The 13,190-nt window shown below is 39.7% G+C and overlaps 2 protein-coding genes across 2 annotated transcripts in view; both read left to right on the top strand.

The window, feature by feature from the left end:
- Positions 1–6,036, top strand: part of LOC143136367 (uncharacterized) — a 68,756-nt gene extending 62,720 nt beyond the window's left edge. Inside the window, exon 12 of the mRNA XM_076297054.1 lies at positions 3,726–6,036. Within this exon, the coding sequence (XP_076153169.1) occupies positions 3,726–4,007 (282 nt within the window). The 3' untranslated portion in view covers positions 4,008–6,036. The remainder of the gene's footprint in view (positions 1–3,725) is intronic.
- Positions 6,037–7,990: 1,954 nt separating this feature from the next.
- The window catches only part of LOC143117044 (uncharacterized), a 15,606-nt gene continuing 10,406 nt past the window's right edge, over positions 7,991–13,190 (top strand). The window contains exons 1-3 of the mRNA XM_076278504.1: positions 7,991–8,225; positions 10,988–11,080; positions 11,557–11,736. Of these exons, the coding sequence (XP_076134619.1) occupies positions 8,145–8,225; positions 10,988–11,080; positions 11,557–11,736 (354 nt within the window). The 5' untranslated portion in view covers positions 7,991–8,144. The remainder of the gene's footprint in view (positions 8,226–10,987; positions 11,081–11,556; positions 11,737–13,190) is intronic.

Genomic DNA, 13,190 nt, shown 5'->3' with positions numbered 1-13,190 from the left:
GTCGACGAAAATAGTACTAGTGTGGATGAAAATACAACCACAAGCTAGACTACCCTTAACGTAAACCCGCCTCAAAACCAACGTTGAACGGCTCCAAATTTTCCCCATCGCAAGAAGCCAGACTGATCTGCGAGTGGAAAAATGGAACTCGCAAGATCGTTTTGGTTGTTAGTCCGCTGTTGCCGGTATTTTCATAAAATGTGCATATTTACAAGGTCGGCCCCATCTCCGCGATTAGCTATTGAAAAAAACTTTTTTTTCGAAATCAGAGACATTCCCCCGCCCTATTTTCCCCTGAAACCAGATGTATTCCTCTACACTAGGGTTGGATTAGCCTGACGAGCCAGACCCACATTAAAATGTAGGGTCTGGGCACTCATCGTTGGCAGTGCTCAATCCGAGGGGCGGGATAATCGGTTGTCTTTCAAATTCCCTCTGCACGCAATAGGACAGCGCTATGAGTCCCATGCATTTTCCCACCAGCGGAGCTAGTTGGCTAGTTCAAATTTTTGCCAACTTAGGGACCGTTCCGTATTTATGGAATGGACCACCGGAGGAAAATAGGGGAGGGTCATGTCTTTTTATTCTTTGTTGAGGGGAGGGTCACACATTTTTTTTTCTAGGAGGGAGGGTCACCCAACTTTTGTATTCATGAAAACAGCAATATTTGGGCCATCGCCCATGGCCTCGCGTCTGATGGGCCTCGCACCTGGCCAAAGATGTCATTAAGCATTTATTCTTCATTAACGCCTATTGTAGCCTAAGCAAATAGCTTAACGTGGCTTAATGTCCTAAAACAACAATCAGTGATCACCAAATTTCTCTCATATTGTTCCTCATAATCACTAAGAACCTTTAGGTTACCTGACGTGACAGCATGTTTCTTCAGTCTCCTTCACTGACACATATGGAAGGCTTAACGTCCCAAAACAACGATCATTGATCATCACATTTCTTTCTCGTATTGCTCCTCATAACCATCTATAAAAAATCTATCCCAACGTTTTTTATTCTTTTGGAGCACGTCCGAATCCCAGGCACCTCCATGTCACAGGAGAGACTATAGTGGGCTCGCCCTTCTATGAATTCAAAAAGACGTTCGACTATAGCCTTCCTTCAAGCTGGCCTATGATTTCATGGCGGAGTTTGCGGCAAAGTAGGCCTAAGCAAGAAAATGTTTTTTTATTCTGAGTCAGGATATGGCGAGTCAATGTCATTTATTTGTCCAATGTTAGCCTACAGACCAGTTTCCATAGGGCACATCTTATCAATAGTTTGAATGTCGAGTGTGTTTCTTCTCATTGACAAATAGCGTTCAGCACATTGATTCATGCCCAATTAATTCCCCCTGTTAAAGTGCTTTGTTACACTAGTTTGGTTTCGTGATGTAGCCTATGATAAACGGCTTATGGCCAAATAGCCTATGTGACTCGGCTAATGTTATAGGCTATACAATTCCCCCTCTTAGACAAGCTGGTGTAGCCCATTAGCCTACTATTAAAATGCACCGACAGGTAGGCTACGTGTAAAGTAGGCTATCGCATGATTTCATGGACGTAAGTGAAAAGTGCCTCGCACCTGTCAAGTTCGCGACGGACCTGCAGGTCCTCCTAAGACAGTGGAAGAAAAGTTCAAATACGTGATAAACGCGGAAAAAGTTGACAGGTATGTTTCGGTCCCGGTGATTATTTGTGAAACTGTGCAAACGACAGCATTTTCAAGGCATTTCAAGGAAGGAGTGGTAGCATGCAAGCTCCTTAATTGACCCAGTACAGAAGGCCTCAATAAATTGTTGGGGAGGGTCATGCGTTTTTTCTCAATCATTTTGGAGGCCCCTTAAATAAATAACGAACAGTCCCTTAAAAAAAGCTTAACTCGTGTCACGCTGTTTGCCAACAGCAAAATCCATCTTCTTTGTTTTCAAGTAGCAGGGAATTCATAGCCTCGTGAGACCATCCTGATCTCGCGAGCTTCAGGTTTTCACTCGCAGATCAGTCTGGCAACTTTCCGATAGAGAAAATTTGGAGCAATTCACCAAACGAACGGCCAATCAGCGTTGGTTTTGAGGCGGGTTTAGATGTGACGCAACGAACAACATGACGGCATCCACAGATGAGATGAGCATAGCTATCGCGTAAGTTTTATTCAAATTAGAAAGTATTCCTGGGTAAGCTGTGAAGCTATGAGTCTCAGCCATGCAGCTGGGAGGCATGAACGACACAGACATCCTCCATGGCCGATTCCAGTTCATAATGAAGGAATATACTTTCTTCAGAAGTGTAGGGACTACCGTGAAAACTTGATGGGAATTGTCGTTGATTAGGTTCATGTCACATACAAATGGTAAGTTAAAAAATCTTAGCGTTAGTTACGTTACCTAACTTAATTGTATGTTAAACGAAGGCATTAGAAGAACACTTTGTTCATCTAATTGGTTGATTTGGCCCGTCGATAACCAACAAAGGTGGTGATGGACAGATGGTTTATCCAATCAGCTAACCAGTATTTCCGCCCCTTCACAAAAGTTCTCCAACGGAAAGTTCCCAGATGGACACGCAGAGCAAATGCGAAGCATCCATCTGGCGGAGTCAGGTTAGGGAATTCAAGCCAAACCGTTGCAACTCTGCCATCAATCATTATGTGAAGCCCGCCTACGTCTCTATACACAATTTGATTGGCCTGATAGAAGTTTAATTTTTCCAGCTCACAAGCCAACCGAGAGTTGCTAGACTAGCCCTGGCAGCAAATCTAATATGCTGCCGCTAGGGTGCGTCTAGATTTCTAGGCTAGGGTTGGATAGCTTTTTTCCTTAAATAAGTGAAATCATTTAATTTACTAAATGCATTTTGTGTTTCCTCAGGTTATCTTTGTCTAATATTTAAAATGAGTTTGATTACCTGAAACTTTCTAGTGTGGCAAATATGCAAGAAATAGAACAACAGCCGGTCAGCAGCTCCCCACAAATCACAAGAAGGAGAGTTAAAGAAGGTTGTTGTTTGTGTTTACTTAACCCTCTTAGAGTTAATGTCGCACAATTGCAACAAACAGCAACACTCATTAAAACAGCCGATAGAGCAGTATTTCTAAGCCAACTACAGTGGTTCTAAAATTATCTTGTTGAACTGTTGGAATGGAACTCACTGAATTTTTGACACAAATTTTGCTTTTTGCATTTTGCTTTGTGTTTGATGAGTTTGTCTGTCTCAAAATATCACGAGAGATACAAATCTATAGACCAGCATATATTCATACTGCAACTCCCCACAAATCACAAGAAAGAAAGATAAAAGAGGCTGTTGTTTGTGTTTACTTACCTGTCCTCCTTTTGTGTTTTGTTTCGGAAAATAGGAAAAGATGCATCTCCCTCCCCCTCCATCTCATGCACAGAGTTGGAGAAATCAAAACAATACTCCTGCTCTGAGTGTGGCAAAACCTTCCGCTTCTGGTGTAGGCTGAAACAACACCAGTTGACACACAAGGAGAGACCGTACCGCTGCTCTCGGTGTAACAAGACTTTTATTAATGGGGGAAATCTGAACCGACATCAGCGCATTCACACAGGAGCAAAGCCATACCCATGCACTCAGTGTGGCAAGAGTTTCACTGATGGGGGAAATTTGAAACGACATCAGCTCATTCACACAGGAGAGAGGCCATACCAATGCACTCAGTGTGACAGGACTTTCACTGATGGAGGGTCTTTGAAACAACATCAGCGTATTCACACAGGAGAAGCACCATACCAGTGCACTCAATGTGGGAAAAGTTTTAACAGAAAGACTAGTCTCAAACTACATAATCACATTCACTCAGGAGAGAAGCCATACCACTGCAGTCAATGTGGTAAGAGTTTCACTCGAAAAGAAACACTCAACCGACACCAGCGCATTCACACAGGAGAGAGGCCATACCACTGCACTCAATGTGGGAAGAGTTTTAGTCAAAAGAGAAGTTTCAGATTGCATCATCACAATCATTCAGGAGAGATGTCATACCACTGCAGTTAATGTGGAAAGAGTTTTACTCAAGGAGACAAAGAACACCAACACACTGTCACCAGAGAGAGACCATAGCAATGCACTAAGTGTCACTAGACTTTTACTGATGTCGAATAATTTTATAACAAAAAAATCGATGCTGATTAATTTTGTAGCGCTAGTTAGAACACGTATGGTATTTGTAGAGGCTGTAGCCTGATGTTGTGTGTCGATGACTATATTTGATGTTAAGTTGTGGAAACTAGTAGTAGTAAACTAATTAATGTTAAATTGCAAGTGAGAAATACACTAAACACCTTCCTTCACACACACACACATCTTATCTCTCTCTAGCGTGCGCACACAAACACACCCACCCACCCATCAAAATAGACCTACCTCAGACATTTCCTTTTATAGGTGATTTGGTAGTCATGGTAAATGCTGCAGATGCACAAATCTAGTGTTTGCATGACATGTCTTGTGCATGTTAAAGGTGCTCTAAGCTATGCCACACGTTTTTTTAAACCTCACCATCCGCTAGCTGCCTGTGTCCTGAATACACTGTAAAAACGTGATCTCTGTGGACAGCCAAGGCTTCAAAAAACGGCAACAAAAACAACCTGGGCAAACCTAGCCCATAAAAACATAAACTATTCCAGCAAATCACAGACAAGATGCACGTTTAGGAGAGTTTTAACTGCACAGGAGGGAGGGGGAGGAGGTAGCGAGCTAGCTTTCTGTTTAGTTTGAATGTCAACAGAAGTGACGTTACCCAGCATCGCTTAGAACACCTCTAATAAATTGCATTTAAATTGCAAAATTATTTTTTATCCTATTATTCAATACTTGATTCCAATCGTGATAGCTGTGGCCCTTGCCTAATCATTAATAGCTCTATTCTCATCATCTGACTTTCCCCCTCTTTGAGCGAACCATGATTTTAAATAACTTGTTTATTCATCTGATTGTCTCTCGTCCCGTCTCCTAATTATGGTAATTATGGTCCAGGTCCTGTATAGGATTGTCAGAGCCCTCTCCTTTTTCGGTTGTATATCATAGAATCTCCTAATTATGGTAATTATGGTCCGGGTCCGGTATAGGATTGTCAGAGCCCTCTCCTTTTTCGGTTGTACATCATAGGTACTCTACTTTCCCCTCCTTCCTGCCAACATTTTAGATTCAGTTTAGAGTTTTGGCCACTGATATCATCAAGGAATGTTATCTGGACCTGCAGTCCTCCAAGGAACGTCATCTGGACCTGCACTCCACCAAGGAACGTCATCTGGTCCTGCACTCCTCTAAGGAACGTCATCTGGACCTGCTGTCCCCACATTTGTGAAACATCCAAAATATGTTTTAACAGGTGCCAGACAAAACGTCAGAGGGAGAGTTCTTATGTTGCCTGATGAAGATCTGTTGAGATCGAAACGTTGCCTTTTTAGAATAAATAGAGTATTTCTTGGAGCACGTATAGAGTGCGCAGGCCATCTCCTGATCTCCCTGCCACTCTCACCCCCACAGCAATCCAGACTTTTTTCATCTGTGGTCCCCCGATGGTGGGAGAATACCTCCTGTGCTGGCACTTCTGCCCTTCTCCTCTCCTGTCCTGTTGTACTAGTGTTGACAGATGCAGTAGTAATGTATTGTTTTTGTTTGTGTGTTGACAGATGCAGTAGTAATTTATTGTTTTTGTTTATTTGTTACATTAATATTAATATTATTTTGTTTTCCTCTTGTTGTATTTAATGCTCCAAATGTAAAGTACTTTGAGCTGCATTCTGTGTATTAAAGGTGGTATACAAATAAAGATTATTATTATTATTATTATTATTATTATTATTCCTAGCTAGTCTCATGCACTGTATCTTAATGTATCTTAAATGTTATTCTATTGCTGTAGCTCTGTAGCTTAAATGTTAAAATGCTTGATGTTAATAGCTTAAATGTTATTCTACTGCTGTAGTTGTAGCTCGGTAGCTGACATGTTAAAATGAGTAAATGTTTAATGGCTTAAAAGTTATTCTACTGCTGCAAGTTGCTTTGGATGAATGCCCCAGCCAAATTAATAAATGTCATATGCAAATCATCATTGTTGAGGATATCTGACTTCCAATTGAATTGAATGCATAGTCTTTGATCTGTATTACTGTCATGCCTAATCTCTCCAAACTGTGTTGATGGAATTGAATGCATAGTCTTTAATCGATTCCAGACTATACATTTCAATGATATAGGATGGCCCGCCAGGCTACCAAACCAGATGTGGCCGCAATGTCAAGAATATGGTCAGAAAAATCTACCGAGAAGTTTGGAAATTTAAGTATGGAAAAAGTTTGGCATTTTGAAATGGAAAATGTGTAGGAACTCTGTGTTAATGTGAGTCTCTTCTTTTGCATACTTGTAGTAGTGAGAATAGTTATGTTCATGTTCAACTCTACAGAGTAACACTGTGGCCTCGGATATGTGCTGTATATTAACAGTAGCATTATAAGAGCAAAATAAATATGGTATGTGCTGTATATTAGCATTATAAGAGCAAAATAAATATGGTATGGGCTGTATATTGAAAGTAGCATTGTAAAAGCAAAATAAATATGGTATGTGCTGTATATTAGCATTATAAGAGCAAAATAAATATGGTATGGGCTGTATATTAACAGTAGCATCGTAAGAGCAAGATAAACAGTACAGTAGGTTTACAGTAAGGATATGTGCAGTATAATAGCAGTAGCATTATAAGAGCAAAATAAATATATTAGATGCAAGCTTCTTACATAATGTTAATGTGAATCTCTTCTTTTGCATACTTGTAGTAGTGAGAATAATTATGTTCATGTTCAACTCTACAGAGTAACACTGTGGTCCTGGATATGTGCAGTATATTAACAGTAGCATTATAAGAGCAAAATAAATATGGTATGGGCTGTATATTACCAGTAGCATTATAAGAGCAAAATAAATATGGTATGGGCTGTATATTGAAAGTAGCATTGTAAGAACAAAATAAATATGGTATGGGCTGTATATTGAAAGTAGCATTGTAATATAAATATGGTATGGGCTGTATGACATATTAGTGCAGTGTAAACAGTACAGTATACAGTTTAACCTGCAGTAAGGTTTACAGTGAGGATATGTGCAGTATATTAACAGTAGCATTGTAAGAGCAAAATAAATAGGCTATGGTATGGGCTGTATATTAACAGCAGCGTTATAAGAGCAAAATAAATATGGTATGGGCTGTATGAACAGTAGCCTAGACAGATGTGTAGGGGAGAACAATTGTATCACTATGCTATTTTCTCAGTTCAGTGCTGATGTATTGCTTACAGAGTACTGTCATATATTAACAACATTACAAAGCAGTTTGACTATCTTATTCAAGAACAATGGCGTAAGGATTTCAGATTTCATTCAGATTCAGATGAAGTACTTGCTTTTGAGACTATGCATTGTGAGTTGTTTGGGGTTGGAGAATGTTTTTGCGCTACAATGGTACAGTAGGCTACTTTTACCACACTGCACATAGCTGTACATATTGTACATATCTGTCTACGGTTCATACAGACTATTTATTCTGTTTTTCTTATGATATTTTATGTTAATACACTGCATATATCTATATTATTCTTACTACAGTTATAATGCCACTGCTACCACACTGCACATCTGCACATATTGTTCATACAACCCAGATAGCAAAATCAGATTGGCAGATAACTTGTCATGAATATTAAGAAAGGACATGACATGTTATTAAAATGATGTATGGACTATGGAGTATAAATGAACAAATGAAAAAGATGTTAGACCAATAGTGGCAAAATATTGGGCCATTTGACTGCAACCCTGCACAAATATTACATTTTTAGGCATTTTGTAAACCACCCTCTCTAAACCTACTGCACTGCACTGATAAAAATCTAATCTTCTCATCCTGGGCACTAGAGGGCGGTAAACTTCTATACTCCACTAAATCTTGTGAAGGCGTCAGTCGAGGAAGAAAAGGAAAACAGCCCCACGGTGTTTACTGTCTGGGTGTGAGCGGCTAATACTTACATTTCGTAAGGAAAACGTGTTTTCATATATCACCGGGGAGGTTGCAGTCATTGTTTCAAGTCAGTATTTAAAAGTCAACCGTTTATCTTGGTTGTTTTACACGACATGCAGCAGGGTTCGACCTCGCGCCTGAAGCACTTGTCGTCAAACCACACCGATTCCGGGAGGCTAAGAGTTGGCACGAAGGTGGGAGTCGCGCTTGTTTGAAGGAAATAAACTATATTGGGATTTCTGGTGTAGTGATACAAATGGTGTTTCCACCCTCTGGTTTCCTCGCGCGCTGGCGTTGCTCCCCAGATAGCAAAATCAGATTGGCAGATAGAGTAGTGGACTGCTGGTGGCGTGCCACTTGTGGTCCGCAGTTGGACCACTAAATCTTTAGATTTTAATCGTCATGAATATACTACTAAATATTACTAAAGTGATGGGTGAAGGATAAATTAAAAATATTTTAGACCAATAATCACTACGAAACAAACCCCCTTAATTTCACCCCTTTATCAATGCCTTACTTTTGATCTTAAAACCCTTCAATAAAGTAGTTTTTAAGTAGAAATGTGCATAGATTAAGGAGAAAGGCTTATCGATTCGATTTTCCCTTAATTTCCCCCCTTAATCGAGGAATCCCTTAAAATAAAATTAAGAAATTGTCCTAAATTACCCCTTAATCGCAACAAGAGAACCCCTGACTTAACACCTTAAATGTAGACTAGGCCTAAGGGGTTATAAAATTAAGGGCCTGTTTAACAAATTAAATTAAGTGGTTTTGGTATGTTTTCAAGGGTAATTTAAGGTAAATTTGAGTACATTACTTGTAGTGAATGGCACAATATTGTCGGCAACCCGCCAGAACCGATGAGCAATCATTATTGGGGCATATTGTCATTATTGGGGCATATTGTCATTATTGGGGCAGCCGTGGCCTACTGGTTAGGGCTTCGGACTTGTAACCGGAGGATTGCCGGTTCGAACCCCGACCAGTAGGAAGGCACCTAACCCCTCACTGCTCCCCGAGCGCCGCTGTAGCAGGCAGCTCACTGCGCCGGGATTAGTGTGTGCTTCACCTCACTGTGTGTTCACTGTGTGCCGAGTGTGTTTCACTAATTCACGGATTGGGATAAATGCGGATACCAAATTTCCCTCACGGGATCCAAAGAGTTCTGTACATATACGTACTATACAAAACGCCAGTGGACCGCCAGATCAGTGGTCCGCCAGCCTCTTATCTGGGTAACCACAGCTGCAAGTTGTTGTAGGGCCTCCTTCACTAAACATCTTTGACAAGATTTGGGAAAGGTTTTTGAGTAAAGCTTGAATAGAGGGCATTAGTTAAAAGACTACAATGGGGAATTTAGGGGATGGGGGGGGGGAAGACTCCAATCTGACAAGAATCTTTCCCAAATCTTGTCAAAGTTGTTTGGTGTAAGGAGGCCCTTAGACGGATTTGAAGTCGCATTAAAAATACATTTGTGCAAATAAGCATGAACTGGATTCGATTATGCAATAAACAAACGTAGCTATAAGACACCGGTAGTGATTGAGCGCCTTATCTCACCGTTAAGGCATTTCTCTCATCACATCCAATCAGTTATCAGTTATCAATTAATGACGTAAGCACCTTGGCAACATTTTGCCTTGCATTAGGTGACACAATGGTTACATTGCCCTTATCTTGTCCTGGCGACTGCTAGGCCTATGGTTTTCAAAAGTCGAATGCTCCCTGACACAGGTATTCAAAAATTAAGATTTTTTTTAAAATTGAAAAATAGGCTACATATTTTTGCAAACTCGCTTCATTTAAACCTTGAAGACATCGCGCTCTCTATCCTATTGTTTGTTTTTATATCTGTTGTCTTGTATGTTGGTTTCTGTTGTTTGTTATTGTTTGTTTTTATATCTGTTGTCTTGTATGTTGGTTTCTTGTTTGTTATATATTGTGTGTGTACCCCGGGAAGAGAAGCTGATGTTTTCTGCATCAGCTAATGGGGATCCAAATAAAATCATAAAATCGTCAAAGACATCTCGGGCTGGTGCACTAAAATGTAAATTATTTCTTCTCATTTAGTTTCTCGGAATTTACTATAATAATAATGTCAGCACCCAAGATATCTTTTTATTTTTAGTTGATCAACCACAAAGACAGACGCCCACTAACACGGCACTGACGATCGTTGCAGCCTAAGGTAGCCAGTTGTTTTAGATCGAGGGCAACCACTTATTTCAGATAGGGGCAAATTAGAACAGAATTTAAAGGGAAACTTGGCAGGATTTCCCCCTCTGCTGGAGAAATTGCGCATTATGCTATTTCAAACTGTGGAAAAAAGTAACGATAAAGCACATGGATTTGTTTACAAGCTAGCAAAACGGTTAGCATAAGTTCGGCAGACAATGTGGATGTTACAAGGTAAGAAACACGATTTAAAACGAGTTTCTTGTTTCTCACTTCTCTTTCCGGGACGGTAGTCTCAATGTTGCAAGGTTGGTTTTCCGCCTGGGGGGATGCTAGGGGCAGCGGGAAAAGTCACCATTTTCACCGGAACAGGTCATTTAACCATCCAAATAATTTCTAAACGGGTTTATTACGTTGAAATAGTTGCCAAGTTCCCCTTTAACAGGAGTTGGCTCAGTGAATAGAGGGACATACAAGTGAGAATGACACTTCGGTCAATTTAGCTAAATTGCTGGATCATGTCGGGGAACGTTCACTTCGTCTGGGTTCTCCCAGTCTTGGAAACGTGAACGTACATCTGCAACTAACACTGTTGATGTTCATCAACCACTTCTCTTTGATAATACACTATTCCAGATGTAAAGGCCAAGAATAAAACAAATCAATTCTATATATAATTTCCCTTTGCATAGACAATACCATAGTGACCTTGCACGTCTGTAGTTTGGGGCAATAGTGTTGTGTTGTAATAGAAGTGTGTGTGTGTGTGTGTTTGTAGATGAATGAGGTATGTCAGCGTATGGACATGAGTTACAAGCAAGCCTGCATCGACCTGGAGAAGGCCACCCAATGCATCACACAAGCATTACAGGTAAGAGACACACACACACACACACACACACACACAGAATGTTTACTTAATGTTGTGAATGTTTAGCTACACACATAAACACAAACACACACACTACTAGAGTAGATGAGTAGTAGCACTACCTACAACTAGACTTGCTAATTCTAGCACTTAGAAATGACACTTGACTGTATGGAAGTAGCACTTGCTAACTTGTCCTTATTGTACTTTACATTGATTGTTTCCCTGTTGGAGTAGCACTTGCTAACTTGTCCTTATTGTACTCTACATTGATTGTTTCCCTGTTGGAGTAGCTTTTGGGTTAAAAAGGGGCAGCCAAATGTAATGTAAGGTAACCAATGGAGCTTACAAAACTGAAACACTATTCATGAAGTGTGTGTGTGTGTGTGTGTGTGTGTGTGTGTGTGTGTGTGTGTGTGTGTGTGTGTGTGTGTGTGTGTGTGTTTACCTGTTTGATGTGTTTGTGCCTTCATCAGCATGAAGTAGGTCGGAACCAGGAGCTCTGCATGTTGATTCGCCGTCTGGAAGAGAAGGAGGCGGAGACTGGGCGGAGCCTGACAGAGGAGGTGGAGTCAAACAAGGAGCTGAAGCTGAAGATCGATGAACTGCATAAACACCTGGGGGAGAAGGACCACTCACTGACACAGGCCAACCAGGTGAGTGTGTGTGTCTGCGTGTGTGTGTGTGTGTCTGCGTGTGTGAATGGAAATGTCAATATATTTATGTAGCATATTTAAAAAAACAACAACAGTTGACTAAAGTGCTGGAAAATAATAAAAATAACAATACAAAGTAGATCCTAAATTAAAATAATAGTAATAAATTAAGCAGTTGTCACGAAAAAAAAACGTGTGTGAATGGAAATGTCAATATATTTATGTAGCATATTTAAAAAAACAACAACAGTTGACTAAAGTGCTGGAAAATAATAAAAATAACAATACAAAGTAGATCCTAAATTAAAATAATAGTAATAAATTAAGCAGTTGTCACAAAAAAATAATAAAAATAGCAATACAAAGTAGATCCTAAATTAAAATAATAGTAATAAATTAAGCAGTTGTCACAAAAAATAAAAAATAACAATACAAAGTAGATCCTAAATTAAAATAATAGTAATAAATTAAGCAGTTGTCACAAAAAATAAAAATAAAAATAACAATACAAAGTAGATCCTAAATTAAAATAATAGTGATAAATTAAGCAGTTGTCACAAAAAAAAAACGTGTGTGAATGGAAATGTCAATATATTTATGTAGCATATTTAAAAAACAACAACAGTTGACTAAAGTGCTGGAAAATAATAAAAATAACAAAAAATGATACATCAACAAAAAACAACAAAACAGGATCAAGAACAAAAATAAATTAAATAAAAGGTAATAATCTAAAATCTAAAATATTGTAGTGGTGGTGGTTACGTACGAGTAACGTTATTCAACCATGGTTCAGCTTTAGATCGCATGGTTCTGCAAGGGGCAATAGTATCTAAGATAATTTTGGAAGAGGAGTATAAACTCTGTGTAAAGTGTGTTTGTTGAGACTTAAGACACACACACCTGAGTAACAGAGTAGAGTTACTGGATCTGAGCTGAAAGCCTAGTTTGACAAATATATTACATAACTGCTATCATAGTATCACTTAACGTATACCCCTGAGTCAAGGCTTTGTGAAGCCTTGATATGTCTACATAGCCTAGATATGTCTAACGTGCTTCGTAGTATACCTCACTGAGTAACAGAGTAGAGCTACTGGGCAGGTTTGTTTGGACTTGCTCAGTATAAGTGGTTTGTTTGGACTTGCTCAGTATAATTGGTTTGGTTGGACAAATTCAGTAGAACTGTGTTTGGTTGGACATGGAACTTGGTCTCAGCGTTTATCCCATAGTGAACATACAAAGCACACAGTGTACACACAGTGAGGTGAAGCACACACTAACCCGGAGCAGTGAGCTGCCTGCTACAGCGGCGCTCGGGGAGCAGTGAGGGGTTAGGTGTCTTGCTCAAGGGTACTTCAGCCGTGCCTACTGCTGAAGGGAACTGTGAGAGGATACGGTCCACTGATTTGCTGTACTGTTTATGTTTATTATGTTTGTTTTTATTTATCTGT

The sequence above is a fragment of the Alosa pseudoharengus genome, unplaced genomic scaffold (assembly GCF_046254945.1).
Source record: "Alosa pseudoharengus isolate Yale_2024_CS ecotype anadromous, Long Island Sound unplaced genomic scaffold, YU_APseudo_1.1 YU_APseudo_1.1_scf_1, whole genome shotgun sequence".
NCBI lineage: Eukaryota > Metazoa > Chordata > Actinopteri > Clupeiformes > Clupeidae > Alosa > Alosa pseudoharengus.
Note: the sequence above shows the minus strand (reverse complement) of the source record. Positions and strands in the feature narration are given on the sequence as shown.